This window comes from Drosophila takahashii, chromosome 3L, assembly GCF_030179915.1.
Source record: "Drosophila takahashii strain IR98-3 E-12201 chromosome 3L, DtakHiC1v2, whole genome shotgun sequence".
Taxonomy (NCBI): domain Eukaryota; kingdom Metazoa; phylum Arthropoda; class Insecta; order Diptera; family Drosophilidae; genus Drosophila; species Drosophila takahashii.
In genome coordinates, this window is record NC_091680.1 from 4,908,233 (window position 1) to 4,929,059 (window position 20,827).

Sequence of the window (20,827 nt, forward strand, 5' to 3'; positions counted from 1 at the left end):
CTGAATTAGAAAGATGAAGGTTCAAAGAAAAATGTATTTAAAATTTCATTATTTTGTGATAGGAACATAGAATATAATTTTAACTTCTGAAAAAATAACATTAACATCAAAAAATGACTATGAAATAATTTTTAAATTTTCTACCAATAATTATAGTTTATAAACATTTTTAAAATTATTTTTAGGGTTCTTCCAACGTCTCTATTCATTTCCAAAATAAGATCTCATCTCATTGATCTTGGAAATTATTTTCCGTGTGCTGTTCATTTTCAATTTCTGCGCCACGGAGGCAACCGCAGCGAAAATCGTGATTTGTACGGTTTGTTTTTGCGGCTCTGGCTTCGTTTTTTCCTCCTTATTTTCTTATATTCCGTTTTTGTGGTCAGTTGCAGTTGCAAGTTGGCAGTTGCAACATCAGCAATCGCCAATCGCCAACGCCATCAGCTGGGCGCACGTTTGGCCTGCATTTCCTCCTTGCTCGGATTACACTTGACGATCCGTTGGTTGCCTCAGCTTCAACCTCAGTCCCAGCTTCTGCCCACCGATCACCGAAATCACCTGTCTTCGTTTTATGGGCCGCACGTTTAATGCCTCCCCACAACAAAAAGGAAGAGGGAAAAATAATACTAAAATGAAAGAAAGAAAAAACACTGGCAGAATCCCATCTCTCCGCCGTTTTATTAATCGCACATGACCAGCTGATTTATGCGCAACTTAAAGCGCTGCCTTAAAAACATTTTTATTATTATGATTTTTGTGCGCAGCGCTGATTTTCACTCAGCTGATAAAGTTAACGCCCCATCAACGGAAAGGTCGGTCGCTTTGCCGCTTTGGGTTAATCCCGCTGTTCCCTTGAGATCTCTAAAAAGTTCTCGCTACTATTTGGATTTGGAGCATATCGCATCGTAATAACACCCAGCTTCGGGCCAACACGAAATTCCGTCCCGGTTTTTATTGGGATTTAAGTCTTGAGACTTTCGCAATTCCTCGAATGCTGAAGTGGCCAAGTGGTTGAGATGCAGAAACAGCAACGCTTTGCTACCGTCTGATGGCTGTCGGTTTGTTTGGCTTTCGCGTTAGTTAGCGTAGCAAAGCCCAGCCCATTCCATTCATAGATTTCATTGATATTCCCCTCGGCGCAAAGCACACACATTTTTCATGCCATTTTTGAGGCGCCACCGGGCTGTTGTCTCTGCTGATTAGCAACGCCGGGCTGAGAATCTGAGATTTTCAGGGGGGGAAATGGCGGGAAAAGTGACGAGATTGAGAGATTTCCATCGCAAATATTTACCAAAGTTATCAAGCTGTCCGCAGTTCGGCGGCAGTTCGTTTCCTAAGTCTTTCGTTTGCGAAGAAGAAGTGAAGAGGTCCATTAGCAAAAGGAAAACTATTGGTCAAGTCAACTCGATTCTGATGAAGATCTGTAAACATTTTAGATTTTTACTGGGAAATGTGGTATTCAAAAATGATTTGTCTGATATATTTTTTTTTTTAATTTTTTTTTGCTGGTTTAATTAAACTTGTAATTTTTTACAAAAATAGAAGATCTGTAGAAATGCAAGATTTTTTTTGGGGAAATGTGGTATTTAAAAATAATTTGTCCTTCATTTTTTTTGTTTGTTTTTTTGCTGGTTTTATTAAACTCAAAAAATTTGTTTCTTGAAAAATTAGAAAATAATTTAGTAACTATTTTAACTACAAGGAAATTTTTTAAAATCTTTATAAATTAAACAATCTATTCATTTGGGAGTTAGGAGCTATTTTGAAATCGGCTTTTTCTTTGTTTATTTTTATTTCCAACCTTTCCCCAACATTTCCCATCTTCCTATCATCACAAAAACCCCTCTACTCGTAAATTTGTCATTTTTATTTGGGCTTTTTGTTTTTATCTGGCTGCGTCGATTAGAAAATCACTTGGTAACTAATCTTTATGCAGGCGGCGAACGCATAAATTTGCCATATCTTGCCGACAGTCTCTACTATTTTCCAGTTCAGTATCCCATAGCCTGGCCCTAGGATTTCGACTTCGATTCGGGCTGGAACAGGCTTATTTTGTACTGATTTGTTTGCTAATACGTTCGCGCTGCCATAAATTAGTTTGATTTTATGCCCAGCGACTGGAGGAGGTCTTTTATGGTCCACTGAAGTCCAGTGTGGTTTTTAGCCAGGGGGCTCTAGTCCGCCGATGGAGCCTGAATTTATTTATATTGCCTCGATGGCCTTATCGCGGCTGTAAGTAAAATTATGAAGTAATTCCGCTGCTCTTATCGCATTGCGTTCATCGCACATTACAAAACAACATTTACATAACTTTTGTTTGTTCGCCAGTCGTTTGTGTTTTGTGTTTTTTTTGCGGCTGTGCGGCTGCCGTGATCATTGCCAAATTAAATTCCCACGGCCGGGGAGGTCTTTAATGTCCCATTCTGGGCTAGATGACTCACCGACTGGCCGTTTGAATGATCATTTTGGAATGAAAATACTGCCCCACGTGTCCATCTAAGCCCCCCAAGATCCCCTTGCGATTATGTTCGCATCTCGAGGCACTTAAGTTCATTAAAAGAGATCTAAATAAACCAATAAGTCACGCCACGAGTCGAGGGGCATTGGGTTTCTATCCCAATTCGAATCCGAAAAGCCCCGCCAAAGTGTCAGCTGAGTGCCACTCGAGATCTCTTCGCTTCGAGGGCCCCCAGAAAATATTCGAAAAAAAGTCAAACAAAATTTGTGCGTTTGTTCGATGTACAAAATCAAACAAACAACAATCACAAGTCTACTCGCTTTGATGTTGGCTGAGATCTCGAGATTGAGATGGGAAATGGGTTCAAGGGGGCTATGAAAACTCTATAAGTAAGGGAAAGTTTGGGGAAAGAGATGTTTGGGGTGGCAATTTTATTAAAACAAAATAAAATATTAATAGAATAATATCTCTAATATTTTCCTAACTATAAAATCCCTTCGAACCTCTGTCTTTCAGCACCGAAATCTCAATTCTGCACACCCCAAACCAATCCAATTGGATTATGTCCATGCATAAACCATTCGATTCGCTCCACAAAATCCAGCCAGGCAACCAAAAAATGTCAAGTTCACTCACAAATCTCCGCTCGCAATAATTATTTCATTCAACTTCAATTTAAATTCGAACACGAATGTTTATGTTTGTTATGTTTTCGGCTTTCAGAGGGTCTGAATTAGTCATAGAGCGGTGCCAATAACGAATAACAAAGAGTTTCGCTGACCGGCCGGTGGAATTTTTCGAATGTCTTTGGCTTTGCCAAGAAAAATGGTAATAGAAATCACAAAGTACAAAAAACACAAAATAGACAACATGCAAACTTGTGTAAGCAAACTGCTGCAGCTGCCGTTCTGCCGTTGTCATTTTGCTATGCCCACAGAACAATGAGGTTTCAATTATTTCTCAACTATTTACACAATGTTTCCAGATCAATTGGGGATGTGAAATGGCTTTATAGTAGGGGTTTTTAAGATTTTTATTTTTTATTATTATATTTGAAATGGGAAAATCGAACTCCTTTCAAAAAGGATGAAATAATTCCACACAATATTCTCCAAAGTTAAAGATTATTTCTATACAATACTATTTTCTGAACCTACTTAAACCTCTACAAAATTCTAGATAAATTAAATAATATATTTTTTGAACACCCTACTTATCCCAAATTATTTTTCTTTATTTTTCCAGGTGAAAAGCCCTACACCTGCCAGTGGCCCGAGTGCGAGTGGCGGTTCGCCAGGTCGGATGAGCTGACCCGGCACTACCGGAAACACACGGGGGCCAAACCGTTCAAGTGCATCGTCTGCGAAAGGAGCTTCGCGCGGAGCGATCACCTGGCGCTCCACATGAAGCGCCATTTGCCCAAGAACAAATGAGGAAGGTCACGCGGGGTCACGAAGGTCACGACGAGCCCCAGTCAGCAGGCCCCACAAAATCAACTATACCACAATCCAAAGGACTTTAGCGTAGATAAAATGAATTCGTTTAGTTGAAAGGTTAACTACTACATGGTACACACACTCTACTCTAGGAACAGCTAACCAATTGGGGTGGGGATATCATATCGTTATGATATCATATCACCCACCCAATTAACTCAATCGCGAAGTAGGCTAAGTAAATGAAATTACCACCCGCTTGAAAGAACGATCATCCTACTGTACTGTACCAACTAACCCGCACTTAACCGGCACCACAACAAACCAATCACAAATGGAACTAGGCTAATAATAGCATTACGTTAACGTGTATAAACTTATTTCCCTGCATATATAGGACACTAGATCTACATAGATGTTTAATCAGAATTCGGAACCTAGGTGGGTTAAGTAGCCGTAGTCCCATGTATTCTATTTGTATATCACCATCGTATGTATCTTAGTGTCGTAAATCGTAAATCGTAAATCGTAAACCGTTTCAGAACCACCAAAAAGTGCTGGCACAAAAACATCCAATAAATATATTTGAAAATCACTACTCTTTGGCATACTTTCTGGTCCACTCGCGTGCGTGATCATCGTGTTGGGTGCGATTCTTCCTATACAGCTCGGCAATGCCCGACTCCAGAGGATCGTTGGGATTCGGATCGGCCATGAGGGACATGATGGAGATGAGGAGCTTCGATACCGACAGGGCCGGCGACCACTGGGAACTGAGTATGTCCAGGCAAATGTGGCCGGACATGGCGATATTACAGTGGTAAATCCGGGTGATGAACGCAATGTAGGGCGCCTGGAAGGGATAATTGCTGGGAAAGACCATTTCTATCTTGAAATTCCCACCCTCGTAGGGGGTTTCCGGTGGTCCCGGGATGGTGGCTATCCAGTGGAACAGGTTGCCGTCCACAACCTGCACTCGGCATCCTTCGGTCTGCTCCCTGGCGAACTCGGCGATCTCCTTCTGCAATCGGGCGGTGGACAGGGGGTCACCTTGGGTGGGTATGGCGGTGCCCATGCGCTGCAGCCGCAGCATCAGAGACATATTTTGACCCGCAGGACTGCTTGGCCTGGGCGGAGAAAAGATGGGGATAAAAGAGTTGGCAGGTGGGTCCGAGGCTCCAGTGCTTCCCAGGTCCAGAGATTCCAGATTTGCCCCCATGGGATTTGTTGGCCTAATGGTTAGGATTCTGGCCATATTCCTTCCTCTCACTGCTCTCCGGCCTCCTCTTTGTCCACGAGTTGCAGCAGTTGATGCAGGAGCAGGATTCGCAATGCGACCTGATAGATTCCTGCCCCTGGTGGATCCCCGACCTCCTCGAGATGCTGCAGCCTGGGCATTCGGATTGCGAGTTCGGCGAAGACTCATCTCGGAGTTTGAATCAGAGGGAGTGCTTGCTGCTGCCTCCGCCGATATCCGCTGATTCCGAAGCCTCTCACTTCGTCTAGCCGGCATTTTCTTGGAAGCAGAGTAAAATATATTAAATTGAATAGTTTTTAAGTGTTTCACAACTCACCGGTGTGGATGGAGCTGTGGAAATAATGGACAGTAAATATCCAAGCCTGCTTCTTACCTCAAAAGTCCTGTCAAATAAGATAACTTCCTAACAAAGTTGTCACCTACTCATTATTAGCAAAAATATCGATAAAAACACAATTATCACAACATTTCCCATTCCAAATCCATTTTTAGTTTTTCTTAAATGAAATATTAATATTTTACCGATTTAGATAATACCCATAATATTTCTTCTAATTTATTTCCCAGTTTCACTTTAACAACCGACTTCTGCGTGACTGTACTTAGACTAAAAAGCTCATTCCATTAGCAATTCACGGCTTGATTTGTTTGTCACTTATTTATTGCAATCGCCTGGACCTTAAACAATTATTAACATTTCCCCAATACGTGCCTCGCAAGGCAAACACAAATCATTGAAAGTTTTCCCCATTCGAGAGATCTATTCGAAACTCTCCACACGTCACAAGGGCCGTCATAAGTTTTTCTATCGACTAAAAAGACAATAATTTCATTTAGATGAGAATGTAAACCCGATAAGTGTGACCCCATGCCGCAAGTGAACGAAATGTCTTGGAACTCAATTGGGTTTTGTTGTACTGGGCTCGCGATCATTATCAAAATATTTTGTACACGAAACAAACATGTCAAGCAAATGTCTTTGCCCCTTCCCTTTTTCCCATTCCCCAAACCTCGAAAGCGACCCGAAAAAAATTGTTAAAAATAACAATAATAATTTCAATTGTCTGCCTGCATTTCGATTCGAACGCGTCATGTTGTTTTGATTGGGGCGATGATAAAAGTAATTTCGCTTTTGCCCCTTGGAGAGGGTATTCATTTATAGGGTAGAGTTCAGGAACTAACGATCTTTTCGGGGGGAACCAGTTTGACTTACCATAAATTTAGGAAACTTTAAAAGCAATTAATTAGGGTATTATGTATATGATCTGTTGGCTGGCTGGGTGATAAAAATGAGTATTTATTGAACTAAAAGTTACTATTTAGATATTATATGTTAAACTATGGTTTAATTATTATTTATTTATTTATTATATATGTTTAATTTTTGTTCTACAGTTTTTTTCTTTAGGTGTACTACCGAGTAAGTAAGTACTCGATTATGCCCTTCACGTGGGCGTTGAGACATTGGCATGCCCCATTCATTCATCGCAGCATCTCAGCATCCACTGGCACATCCACATCCCCAACCACATCCACATCCACAACTAGTGCCATTCCAGCACCACTCTTCAATTGTGGTGCGTTGCCGGCTGATTAATCATTTTGGCGACTGACAGCTCAACTTTGCGGCCACAACAGGGCAACCCGCTTATTAAATTGGCTTAAGATCGCCGGATAAACCTAAAGTACGTGTAGGAATGGGACCCCACAACTGGATATTATATGCATATAGTACGTCGCACAAAGGTTTCTATCTACAGCACCCACCTCTCCATACGAGAAATATATATTGTTCGAGGGCAACAAAGCCTTATGAAATTGATTCGATTCCAGTCAGATCGCAGATGTGATAAATCTTATGATTTCAATTAATTTGTGCGCCAAAAGCCAAAAGCCGGGCTGAAGTGCACTCATTATGCCAACTTGGCTAATGTGTCAGTGGAGTTTATAATGATATACACAGAATATGTTTTAATTTGCAGCTAATTAAGCCCGCTGCGCAACTTTGATTGATTCCGGGCGAATCGACTGGGAATTGTGAATAGCGAATAACAAATGAATGGAAATGAATGAGATGTTCAGCCATTCGAAAGGTGATTCAATAATTAAGAACTCCACTTCCTTGTGGGTGGATTTGTTTCTATTTTTCATACGAAATGGCCATGCCTTGCCTTAAATGATCTATCGTTCTCTTATCTAATTTATATTGTCTGAATCTATTTTTATGGCACATTTATCTAATTAGAGATACACTTTCTGTTAAGTTGATTAAAAAGATTTAAATAAAATTTAAACCTTCATATATTTATTCCTCCAATCCATTAAAATCCACAAGATGTCCCCTTATTTTACGGCTGTTAGCATTTCCTACTTCCTCCACCACTAACATCAATTTGGCAACACCTTTTACTTTCGTTCAAGCCACGAGTCCAGCTGCCGCAACACCCACAGTGACTCAAAACCCACATTCAGATAAATGCATGTATATTGCAACTCCTGAGCAGGCTCATCCATTTTAAGCTAGGCCATAACATAAAAGCGCCCATTAGCCAAATGGGGGAGGACCCCCCCGGGGTGTTTCTTCAGGGGCGTAGAGGGCGCGAAAGGGGGGGAACAGCAGCAGACGCCATCACTCGTGCCCGTCTGGTAATCGTGACAGACATTTGGCCAAAAGGCGGGACAGGGGGATATGGCCATCTACCAGTACACCGCAATAACATTAGGGTACATTTAAGACAAAGATTAAAAAATATAATACATATTTGTATCTAACAAATTAAAAAATAAAAAATATAAAAAGAATATAAAAAATATTTATAAATTTAATAAAAAGTTATAAAACTCTTATAAAAATATAACAACAATATATTTATTTGTATATTACTTTTTAAAATATTAGTTCTTGATTATCGGATTAGAAATATCCCATATGTATATATTTATTTCAAGGATATCAGATACCACAAAAAGTATATTAAAAATTGGTCCTTCAAGCCGGATCCAAAGTGACCGTATTTTTTCAGTGTGCACCTCCTTCAACCGCCGAAATCGAAAACCGAAAAAACGGAAAAGCGCGAAACAGGAACCGCGGCTAACTAGTCTGCCGAGTTGGCCTGGTCTACGTAGGTAAAAATGGTAAAATGGCAAAACTTTTGGCCAGACGTGCGCCTGCTTTGCATACAACAATATGCGACAAGACAAGACAGCCGAACACACAAGACAAGCTGGCTAAAAACGGCGACAACTATAATTAAGCTTAATTGCTGTTTAGTGCGAGTCTGGGCAACTTTTCGCCGTCGTTTCCCCCGGAGGAAACCAAACCAAACAAAACAAAACAAAAAGAGACAGACGCCCACGCACCACTTCAAGTATAATTAAATTAAATTTATAATGCGAATCTCAACGCGATAAATAAGCCTAACCAGGTGTTTTTCGGGGCGCTTGAGGGGGGTGTGGCTCTAGATATCTGGGTAATTGAAAACTTAAAGCGCACTTATCGCTCACTCGCATTGTTTTTCGTGTGTCGGGGAAATTAATTAGCAATTAAAAATGCAGCGCACAGCAATCGGCGGGTTAAATGCTACAGACCACAGACTTCAGAGCCACGAACAACAATGCCCGGGTCTCTCTAATCTGCTGGAAAATAATTCATATTTATAAATAGACAAACATTATTCAAAGTGTCCGAGCGAGAGCCCGTGGCCCGAGAACCGTAAATTAAATCAAAATCAAAATGAAAACGATATGGTCTTATGCCCAGAATTTATAACGAAAATAAAAGCCAGAACACAGTGAAATCGAAAATACAAAGAAGGGGAAATCGAAGTGGGGAATGTCCGAAATGCCGAATGCCCTATTCTATAACGATGGTAACAAGGGAATACCATGTTGATAATAATGTTTTAAATTTAAAAATAGTTGAAATTGACAATCAAAATAATTTTAAACATTTTTTGAAATACCCAAAAACTAAGCTAAACCATTTTTTTCAAATATTCAGTTTCCTTTTTAAAACCCTTAAATACCGAATACTTGGATTGACCCAACCTCTGATTAGTTTTAAAATAATTAATTTTGGAGTCAATAAATCTTCTTTCTTTTCAACCACCCTTAACCAGAGTTCATTACCAATTCAAGACACCCTTAGAAAAGGGTACCCAAAGCCATTTGGCCAGTGTCCGCCCACAAAAAGTCGTTGTTAGCAGTTAGCAGTTGGGAAGTTGGAGGTTGGGAACTTGGCCGCTGTCCGCTGTCCGCCGGTCTCTCTTGTCCGTTTCTGGGCTTTTCAGCCCGGCTTGTGACTCAATGCAGCTGCAGTTGATCGACCGATCGATCGACTGAAAAACAGAAAAACGGCAGAAATGAAAACGGTTGCTGCTGCTGCATTTGGCAATGAACTTTTCGCAGCGAAAAAAAGACAAAAGTCTAGACTTCGCTGGAAATGCGCTGGCAAGCTGACTTTGAACTCGGTCAAGTCGAGACACATTTGCGAAACTGTTTGCATATTTAATTGAACACCTACAACAACAATAAATGAGCTGCAGCTGCGGCGAAATCGCTTTTTCGCAATAATAAGCATAAGCATAATAATAATCAGGCGCAAACAGGCTCAATGGGCCGAAAGGTGGCCAACGGGCGAATAAACTGAGTCGTGCTTGGCCGAAACTAATGACCATACTTACCATATTTAGCGCCAAAAGCTGGCAATCCTATCCTTTGGAGCAACATCGAAATCGGTGTCAGCCTTGGCACTTTTGTAGAGTGAGAGGATAGTCATTAAGCCCTGTTTACACGATTGAAATTTTCTTGTTTTGGCCAAGGATGATAAAGATGTTGAAATAACATAGTCTTTTGGAGTAGGCTTCTCCTTTAACAAATACCGAAATATCATAAAACTCACATTGAAATTCGAATCGTGTAAAAGGACCTAAAGAAAAAAACGTACCTGAGAACAGGGCATTTTATAAATTAATAGATCTTTTCATTAAAGCTTTATAGCTGTTATAGCTGTTATAGCTGTTATAGCTGTTTTTAAGCTTTTTGGCCAGCACTGATTGTTGACATATCCAGTGTTGCAAAGTGAGATCCTAGAAGGCAGTCAGAAAATTATTCTGAATCTAATTTAAGTAAATTCTGAATCAATTCAATGGACCTGAGCGAAGGATCTAGACGCAGCGAACGCATCCGCATTCATCGCAACCGAACGCGTAGTTTTGAGTCCACTCCGCCACCTGAAAGAGCTCGAGTGCTATTTTTTCTGGATGCAAGACCCGCTTCATCGCGCAGAAGGACGACCAGACGCTCCATGGGCCACCTCCATATACTTTCTGGTCCGGCCTTTGCAAACCGCACCCTCTTCCTGCCGATGGATCTGTCCAGCCCCTTTTCCATGGTCCAGTCGGTGTTGTTGCCAGGACCAAGACCGCTGACGCCTGCGCCTGCTTATCCCCAACGGATCCGGTACTCCTCCGTATCTCGTTGGGATCCCCCGTTCCTGCGTCAATTTCAGGGCCGGAACTTGGAGTATGGTCATGAGGTCAGGGGAGTCCTACTACTGGCCCTGATCGTGAACCCTTCGCTGGAGAACCTTATGCGCCTAAATCCCACCAGAGGAATGTCCCTGCTCCTGGACATTGCCGCCTACTTTCTCCAATAAAACTGGATTCCTGGATTTGGGAAATCAAATATTTGAGACTTAAACTATGATTTTGTAAAAATTCTGCTAATTAAAAAACCCTTCAGCAAAAGTCTTAAATTTAACATGTGGTTTTAATTTAATGATTTTAAATATTTATAGTGTAATAGTTCAGTTACAAACACTGGTACAATCGATTCCAGTGTTGTAAAGCTATCGATTGCTACACGAGGCCTTGGAAAAAGTTAGCGAACGTCAAAGACCAAAGAATTTATTGAATTTGGTGATATAAAGTAAGGTCTGATCTTAAAACCATGTCTCAAAGACCCAGGCGAAGTGAGCGCATACGCGGTTTGCAACTCAAATTAAGCCCCAGGGTCCTCTTTTTGCTGGGCCCCGGAGTTCGGACATCTTCCAGGAGTTTGATGCCCCAGTGGGAGATACTATCGTGTGGCATTAGGAGAATTCCAGAACATTGGTTACCGCTGAATTCGCGAAATGGCAACACGCTCTTTCGGGCCGTCCTGGTTCCACGAATCCGGAATCTGGGCAGGCGGATCGATTTTCCTCGACGGATCCGGTACTTGAAGGTGGACTACCGACCTGCGAGGCGCATCTTCATCCGTGGAGACATCATCATGGCGATAGTCGTGGACCCTTCGCTGGACCTTCTGATGCGCCATAATCCTCGCCGAGGGCTGAAGTTAATCATGAGCGTTGCAAGCTACTTCATGTTCTAGAATACAACTTTTCATGGATTTAAAACTGGACTTTGCTAGAAGCCGAAACTACATACATATTCGCACTTTCTGCACAGATCAGAAAAGATATATGTACTCATACACAGAGATGTCATGAACAGTGTCCGAAGTTTAAACTTAATTTTCAAAGAAACTTAGGAAAGAAATTTACCACAAATTCCATTTTCTGCTAGACCAAAAAATGTGTAATTATCTACAAAAATTTCAAGAAGAATTTATATTGTAATTTCGAAAATATATTATATTTTTTCATTCATTATACAATTATCCTTGTAAAAAGTTGAAGGCATTTCATAAAACTGTTAGTAAGAAATGATCTATTCAAATGTATTACCCATCATTAAATATGTATCTTTATTTTGGGAACATCTTTGTGTGTAACTAGTAAGCAATTTCCAATTTTTATTGATAAAATTCCTTATTGATTTCCATCTGCGAAACTGCGGTGGCACAATGAACAATCGCTTCCTGCAGCCGGCGACTTGGACATCACTCTTCATATGTCAGGCGGATTGTCGTTTATGAGCTCGATACGGATACTCGATACTTGTCCTGGAGGCGGAGGTACGATACCCGTGATTAATTGTGGGGCACGCGACGATGCGATGCCAATCGGCTGCCCCAAGTGACAAAAATCAATGCAACTGCAACGTGTGAGATGAGCAAGTGTGGCAAAGGAGCGAAAAGGGAAGCCAGTGACAGGAGCCATAAATCTTGGTCGACCCCAGGAATCAAGAGATCGCAGATGTCACGGGGCGACTGGTGCCCACACAGAGTCCCTTATCGGGGGCCAAGTATCGGGTCTTCTGGGGAATGTACTCGCATCGAGTCGAACTGGAACGCACTGGAACGGAAGTTGGCCACAATCAATCTCAATTAAACTGATAGCTACTGCGCGGAAGAGTCGCCTTATTTGGCTTATTTATTCCTTGAAGGCATGTAATGATGGCAAGGTATTTATGAAGGTACCTTTATAGTTTTTAGAAAGGGGAATAAATACCAGTGACAAATAAAACATTTTCTTATACATTTTTTACTACCAGTTAAAAATGTAAAAGAATATCTAACAGGGTTTAGCTAGCATCTATATATTTATTTATTTAATTAATTGTATACAAATAATTTAAACAAATTTGTATAAGCTAAATTATTATAGAAATGAGTATCATATTAATCTTTAAGATTATTTTGTTATTCAAGTTATTCCACCAATAATTAAATTTCTTATGACCTAAAAAACATTTCATTTATATCATTGTCGTACCATAACTTTGGCCCAAAGTGCGGCCAACACCTCTGCCACATTCGAGTGACAATCTAACACTCGCAACTGGCTCTTTAAATTGCGCACATCCGCCTGAGAGTCGCAAAGGAGCCGCAATAATTTACAACAATATAGCGCGAATAAACGCGAACAGGGGCGGCGGAAAAGGGGGGCTATGGGCCATAAACTGAGCCAAGAGCACGCGTAATTTGGCCAAACATTTCCATTTCCATGCAAATGGCAGCCAGCGAGCGGCGAATCAGCGCCCATGAAAGCAATCGCAATTGCGTGTTGCACAATCGTTGTGAGTTAAAAACAGAAAAACAGAATACAAAAAATAAAAAATAAAATAAAAAGACGACAGACAACCTGCAGCCTACACAACAGCCCAAAGAATCGAGAACCCAAAGCCCAGAGAACATGACATCAAATGGCAAACAAAGACCAATTACATGGAAGAAACAAACTTAAAGACAACCGCGGAAGATTTGTGAGGGAACGTCGATTGGGGAAGTACCCTTTGAAAGTTTATGATAATATATTGGGAACAACGAATTGTTTAATTGAAATATAGAGAGTTTTTTTAGATATAAATATTACAAAATAAGTATTATTATTAATTATTTATTAATAATTTTTAAAATTATCTTTATTAACCATAGAAAAAATATATATATTTATAGAAAAAATCTTTACCTATTTCTACGAATAACTCTAAATATAATTATAATAAATATTTAAAAAATAAAAAAAAAAAATCAATGGTAATTTATAATGTTTCTTTAGTTAGTAATACAAAGTATTTAAAAAGGTTAAAGTACCTCTACCGCAAAAGTGGCCCAAAGAGCTCCAAAGCACATGGCACATGGGCGGGCAGGCGAAAAACATTAGCCGAGAAAAAAGATGTAAAAAACCGGGGCCGCATTAAAGCCCACGAACTGACTCACCGTGGAAGATGCGTTGGACGTTGGATTTCCAGGCGCAGTTACAGCGGAATAGTAGTGGTGATAGTTAGGAGCCCAACTTGGAAGTCGGCATCGACTGTTGCATGCTAAACGTTGCTAAATTCAAGAGCGCCCCACATTTATCACACTACGCCTATCGCGTTTTTTTCTAGTGTTGGTCCCCTTTCCGTCGCTAATTAATGATAATGTCAGGAACTAATATGCAGAGGGACTAGAACTCTCCAGTTTGCCAGTTTATCATCAGTTAACGTTTTCATTAACCATATGTCACACGCACGTCCCTCGCATTTTCCAACCCCCGTCCATCTTGTCCATCGCGGGGATCCTTGAAAATTAAATTATGCGCTCGGGGTCGCGTGTCCTGCCACGATTTTTGCCACGACTTCGGATGACTCAAAATACATAAAAATGCATACAGACACTGAGGGAAAAATAGGAAATATTCTAGGATTTTATGAAGGAGCGAAATGCAATTCCGTTTAGAATTAACTTTAGTTAGTTATTCAATAATTCTGAAAATATTTTAATAAAAGGATAAATATTTCTAAATGTGTTAAATGTTTAGAATAAATTTTAAAAATAGTGAGAGATTTTAAAAACGTATATTTACTTATTATATTTTACAACTATTTCATTATTCTCATTTGCGATTTTTCTTATATTTTTTTCAGTGTCCTCCCTGCTTTTCCTTTCAGATACCATTCCCATTTCCCATAAATATTCCGAGGATCCTTTGCTACAGTTTCGGACAGTTGGCTCGTGTGCCGGTCTAAAAGGTGTTAAAATTGTGCCACAAAATTGTTTGACCTCTGGGGTTGTTTTTACGACCGTCTGACTTTCCGATGATGGCACATGGAATTGACTGGACCCATGGAACAGAAAACAGGGAACCTGGGAACCCCATCCACCTCCGATTTCACTGCCAAATGATTACGCCGCATTTTGTCGACACTGAAGTTTATGTATTTTTATGAGGCGCGTGCCGGTGGACTTGAAAGGTGGGCAGAGTTTTTACTCCAGCGAAGCACGCAATATTCCAACTAAGGGATAGCAGAATAAAACATATTCCATTCCGTTTACAAAGCTGTGAAGAGCTGAATAATTATAAGGGAATTAAATGGTGACGGAAAACATGTGTGATTTGAAGAGGTTCAGTATATTTTATATGGTGTATCAATTAGGTCTAAAAATCATTAAAAAGGCGTGTAAATATTTAAAATATTATAAACAATGAGCTTTGAATTTTTTATTAAATTATAACATATAAATAATTTTTAAACTATAATTTTTCTAAATTAAAAAATAACAATTATGATTTGATTAGCTTGTAATATTATGACCCCTCTCCAAAGGGCAGACTTGCGCAATTTAATTTCGGCCCCCGTTGGGTGTAAAGACCCCTTAACCCGCGTGGCACATTTAACCCAGTAAGCCGGTAACCCAGTTTCCACACAAAAACACAGAAATCGAATACCCAAATTTGCACATCACGCCGCCGCGTACTTCGCCTTCAATTAGCCCAAGAAACTCACGCGCCAAAATTGGCAGTCTGGAGTTGCGTAATCGCTGGATTACCTGATTGATGGATTGCCGGGGATCAGAGAGCCATTTGGATACTCGTAGGCTAATTCAATTGCTTTATAATTGAACTAAGGAGGCGCGACGGCCGACTTCGCTTCAGTTTGGAGCGCTTTAATGAGCCAACTCCAGAAAAGAGCCAAACGAACACAGCAGGTTTTTCGTTTGCGAGCCAAGTTAATAATCTAATGGACACGTTGTAATTTTTTCCATATACGAAATTGCCCAATAATCGATTCATCCGATTCGATTTGGACTTGGCTTTCGGCTGCGGCCACAATTGAAAATGAAATTTAATGCCGAATTAATGTGGGGAGTTTGTTGTGAAGTGAAGTTGGGTCTTTTTTTTTTGTGGGGAAGTGATGATGCGGTCTTTTGCCCGATGATGGATTGCCCCCCACGCTAATTAGCCACAGACCAATCAGACCCCCACCCTTCGGTTTACCTATCCGAATCCAATCAGACAAACTCCAATTTATTCGAGGTCCGCGCATAAAAAACACATTCATATGGCGGACTTAAAATATATATGTGTCCTTTGTTTAATTAGTGCACTGAAAAATTAGTCGAAAATATAAAACCCCGGCGAAATACTTAAGCGGCTTAAGCGGCGATTTATCAAAAGCAATTAAAGATCCCCTTTTGGGATCGGATCGGATTTTGATTTCAATTTTGATTCGCGGAATGCGTTAGCGATGACAAATAGTAGCAAAAATGTTGGGCAACAAAATGTTTATAATGCTGCTAAAAGCATGTTTGTATCTCGCAGATACAAATCGCAGATCGCCAATCGCAGAAAGCCGAAATGCCGCAGTTCGCAAAGTGGGCCAAATCGGGCAAACAAGTACAGTAAAATCCGGGAAGAGTGGACCAGTTAATAAACTTAATTACTCGCTTTAAGTGCTCAGAGAAACCAATGTTTACATGATCGTAAAACAAACTTTAAGTGGCTTAGATTAGTCGTTAAACTTAATTTTTTAATTGTATCTTTAGTTTTTCATAGAGAACCTAGTTTACTTTAAGAGGAAGCTTTGTAGGATTGCGAAATTTGTTAAAGGTTTATTTAAAATAGAAGAAATATTTTTTAAATATATAAATTGGTCAACATTTATTTTCTATTTCTTTATTATCTTATTATTTTTATACCTGCTTCAGAATATTTCCTATATTTTGTTCTTTTCTATCATCGTTTAAGAAAATTTTAAAAATATTACTCATAAAAAATGTAAATTTTTATTATAGGCTCTCCACTGTAAATCAAAGTTTTTCCTCTGAGGTGAGCCTTTCCTCGCTCGAAATGGCAACCCATTTGCATTACCTAATAAAACACACTTAATCCGCAATCCTTGGCCTTTCGCCCAATAAATACACTTTAACCAGACCAACTGGTCGGCTCTCTGGAGGAGATCAAAGCTAGTGGATCGGTGGCAAGTGGCAAAGTGGGTCCAGAGCTTTCCAGTCGGGGCTACTAATTACCCTGTGGGGAACCACCATCTCAACCACCTTTAAAGTGGAGCACTGGACTCGGAGTCGTGAGGTTCGCCTTGCGCGAAGCGTCGTCAATATTTGTCAAACTGTCAGTTGGCCTGACATTTACGTTTGATCAACGGGGGCTGTGTTGCAGTGCACACTGTACAGTGGCCACTACTGGGAGCCGCCAGGAGTCGGCGTTTTGTGTTGTCGCTGACACACAGAGAGATAAAAATAAACCGAGGCGAAAACTAGTGCACGTCCGATTTTCCGCCGCGGAGACACAATTCAAAGGTGACACATTAACGAGGCGAAAATACAGAAAAATACAGAAAATACTGGAGACAGGCCAAGGTGGACCTCGATTTCGATTCGGACTTGGACTCAGAGACTGGGACTGGGACAAAAAAGTGGAAGCCTTGACGCGCTTTTATTGGCCAATTGGTTGGGGGAAAGGCGATTGCTGGGGGAGATCACTATCTCTGAGATAAGTGGAAAAAGAGATGTTAGTTGCAGATATTTGCATTTTACATTTGGTAATTTTGAAAATTAAGCTAGAAAAATTTTCTAGAAGCGAAAAAATTTAAAGATATTTTTAGAGCAATTTACAGCAATTTTAACCAATAAAAGAATCTATAAGATAGTCCAAACTACTAATAAAATTAAATAAAATAATATTAAAATCATCAAATAAGCTATTACATTTCTTTTATCATCTCACAGCAAATATAAAAAATCTGTTGGCTTCAAAAATATTTTCCGAAATAATTACAGAAAAACCATACCTAAAATTGGCGTTAAATATTTCCCCAAAAATGCTGCGTTTTGCTGGCCGAAAAAGCAGCAATTGCGACTCACCCAATTGGCTACCAGTTTTCTGCGGCGGATGATTTATTGCAGCGGGCGGCAGAGATCATAGAACATAAATCATGGAAATATTTCAATATCATTATGAGACAGCGAACTGCAACTGATAGAAACCGAGAGTTTGTCTGGGTTTCTCCCCGTCGATTCTTTTGATGATCCCTGGCTAACCTCTTGGCACCTGAATTGGGAAACGATTTCCCTCCCTCATCTCCCATCCCCAAATAATAAATATCTCTCTTCATTACCAGCTGATTGATTGAGTTGGCCAAGAGTGCAAAAACTTGGCCTTCGACGGCCGACAAAAATGCGGGCAAGTAAACTTCCGTTGCCCACTGACTTGCTGACCACTTGGCACACTTTTGCTTTTCCCCTGCCTTTCAGCCATTTCCATCTGGATATCGGACCCAAGACTGGAGATTGAAGACTGAAGACCGAAGACCCCAGGGCCCCTGGGTCTGCGATGAGTCACTACGCAAAAGTTGGCCAAGTTCAATAACAGCTGGAGATCAAACCGCAGCGATCCAAAAGCCAAACGAGGCGACCCGGCATGTTTAAAAAGTGTTTTGTGCTCTGCGTAAGAATTTGTTAACGGTCGTGTTTAGAAGCCGGGATCCCAAATAGAAACCAATTATATTGGGGACACTCAGCGAAAAGTTTTGAATAAATATTTAAATATTAAAATATGATAAAATCGATAAAATATTTATTTTTGTAACACCTGTTTTATATTTTATTCCAACAAAAATCAATTTTACGATAATATAATTTGATGATTCTTGTTATTTTATTAGATAAAAAAAAAAAGAAAAGAGTGTGGTAAAAATAAATAAAATTAGTAGGAATTTTATTAAAATAATGCTTTTTCAGAATTGAGATATCATTATACAATTCCGGAATACATATAATTAAATGTAAAAAAAGAGTGTGGTAAAAATAAATAAAATTAGTAGGAATTTTATTAAAATAATGCTTTTTCAGAATTGAGATATCATTATACAATTATACAATATCTCAATACAATATCTCAATTCTGAAAATTCTGAAAAAAACATTATTTTAATAAAATTCCTACTAATTTTATTTAATTATACCACGCTCTTTTCGTTTTTCTCAGTACCTTCCCCTCGTGTATTTTTGTGAATGAACTCAAACCGAAACTCGAGTTTCACTGGGACTATGGCATGGCGTGGCGTGTGGATTTTTATGTTCCCTCAATGAAATGGCATTTAATTAGCATAATTTTTATTGATTGAATCCCCGCGAAGAGAACAAAAAGAGATGAACAGAGGTCGCCGAGGCGAGTTCTTTCAACCTCGATTTGCATAATGCTGGCACAGATCCGAACCCGAATCGAAGTTAAAATCGGAGTCCGAACAAAAGGTCTTGCGTGGGCCCTAATCGCCCCTTAGGTGGAATAGGTATAGGAATAGGAATCGAAGCAGAAACAGAAAAAGAAACAGAAATAGTCAAGTGTTGTCAGCGAAATTATGATCGAAATTAAGATAGTGCTGTGCGCCGGGGCTAATGCCTCGCATATCTGGCACGATCTTGGTCGGGATCACTGCATTATTCATGCCATCGACATCTGAAATTTGTTGTCGAGTTGTCGGCGCATGTTAATCGAAGATCGATATGCCATAGATGATCGGGGGGCCACATAGAGAGAGTGCCTAAGTATGTTTGGCCCAGAGTGAGAACTTATGGGCGATGGATCGATCGATCGATGAACCTGATCGTCGCTTTCGGTTAATCAATTAACACACTCGGCCATGAGATCACTGGGGAAATTTTAGTCTAAGACTAGGTGTTAAACGTCCAAGGTACAAGGGGAAACAAAGCTTGAAACATAAATCAAAAACTTAAAAATGCTTAAATAATTCATAAGCATTTGTGTATCATGACTGTTGAAAAATAGTTCTTATTATTATATTTTAATTTTATACGGACTTTAAGTAATACCTCAAAATATGTAAATAAAGAATTTTTTAAGAATCTAAAAAGTCCTTAAAACTTTTCCTTTTATGTAAGAATTTAAAGATAATATATTTTGAAGCTTCCAATATTCCCATATCTAATGATTCCATTATTGGATATTAAGAGTTATTTATAGAGCTAATAACTTGCAAGTAAATCAAAAAGTAATGTAATATTTTCCACTAGCATTTGATCTTTCCAATAAGTGAGCTATACCGATTTATTCATGACTTTGTTATTTTTTCTCACAGCTCCCCCATTATCTGTATCTCATCGAAGTGGTTCTCCATTTGTTTGCAATATAGAGAACAACAAATGCACCACCTTCACCCCCTTACCTGCACCACTTTGCCCCACTTGCCATACACATAAATATATATTTCTATTTCATTTTTGCAGTTGCATTTTCGTTTAATATTTTAATTAAAAGGCAAACGTGAGTCGCGACTGGGAGCCACAGAGTGCTCTGCTCTGCTCCACATGCCGCCGCTTTTGGTGGCATGGCTGCAGGTGTCGAAGGTTGTCTCTGCAGCACCACCACCTGCACCACCCCCTCTTGAACCCCTCAAAAACCCCCCCTGAAAACACCTGTAGCCTTTGTACATGCCGTGTTAATCACCAATAATAATTGTTAAACGAGTTGGAAGCGAGTGGAGCACAAGGCTTTTGGCGTTTGCATGAGTTATGGGTCTGCGAGGCAAGGAAGCTGGGATCAGGATATATATCTAGTATCTGCGATCTACGGGATCCCCCCTGGATCACCATACTATTTCGCCATGCCTTTTGGCCATTTTGGTTATGCGATGAAATAATTTAAATATTTGCGGGCAGCAGCAGGAGGTTACTGGCTACAGTGAGCACCCCCGAGAGTGGCTTATGCAATGGGATTTTTCAGGGGGTTAAGGGGGGTTTCTGACAGCCCACGCGTGGCTCTCTCTGGGATCTCTGGCTTATCCCATTTACCATTTTTGGCTATCGACATCGACGAGCGCTGGCGGGCAGCCTCCAGCTTCGATTTTTGCTCTCGAGCTGCAAGTTTTAACCACTCCTGTTGGCTTCTTCTTCTTCTTTCCCAGCTGCTGATGAGGCAGCAGCATTTTTTTTAAGTTTTTTTTTATTTTTTAGGAGACAAAGTTGCGCAACTTGCGCCTCGCCTCGTCT

The 20,827-nt window shown here is 40.1% G+C and overlaps 4 protein-coding genes across 4 annotated transcripts in view; 3 read left to right on the top strand and 1 right to left on the bottom strand.

Annotated features, from left to right (window-relative positions):
• The window catches only part of dar1 (dendritic arbor reduction 1), a 31,177-nt gene extending 26,729 nt beyond the window's left edge, over positions 1–4,448 (top strand). The window contains exon 6 of the mRNA XM_017154368.3: positions 3,704–4,448. Within this exon, the coding sequence (XP_017009857.2) occupies positions 3,704–3,891 (188 nt within the window). The 3' untranslated portion in view covers positions 3,892–4,448. The remainder of the gene's footprint in view (positions 1–3,703) is intronic.
• A 3-nt stretch (positions 4,449–4,451) lies between these two features.
• Positions 4,452–5,531, bottom strand: LOC108066043 (uncharacterized). The gene is made up of 2 exons (XM_017154369.3): positions 5,469–5,531; positions 4,452–5,410 (listed from the first exon to the last, which is right to left on the bottom strand). The coding sequence occupies exon 2, from the start codon at positions 5,405–5,407 to the stop codon at positions 4,490–4,492; it is 918 nt and encodes a 305-aa protein (XP_017009858.2). The 5' UTR covers positions 5,408–5,410; positions 5,469–5,531; the 3' UTR covers positions 4,452–4,489.
• Positions 5,532–10,188: 4,657 nt separating this feature from the next.
• On the top strand, positions 10,189–10,900 carry LOC108066030 (uncharacterized). Its single transcript, XM_017154346.3, has one exon. It carries the CDS (start codon positions 10,299–10,301, stop codon positions 10,806–10,808), a length of 510 nt encoding a protein of 169 aa, XP_017009835.2. The 5' UTR covers positions 10,189–10,298; the 3' UTR covers positions 10,809–10,900.
• A 201-nt stretch (positions 10,901–11,101) lies between these two features.
• On the top strand, positions 11,102–11,527 carry LOC108066029 (uncharacterized). The gene has a single exon (XM_017154345.2). The coding sequence runs from the start codon at positions 11,102–11,104 to the stop codon at positions 11,525–11,527; it is 426 nt and encodes a 141-aa protein (XP_017009834.2).
• Positions 11,528–20,827: the final 9,300 nt, after the last annotated feature.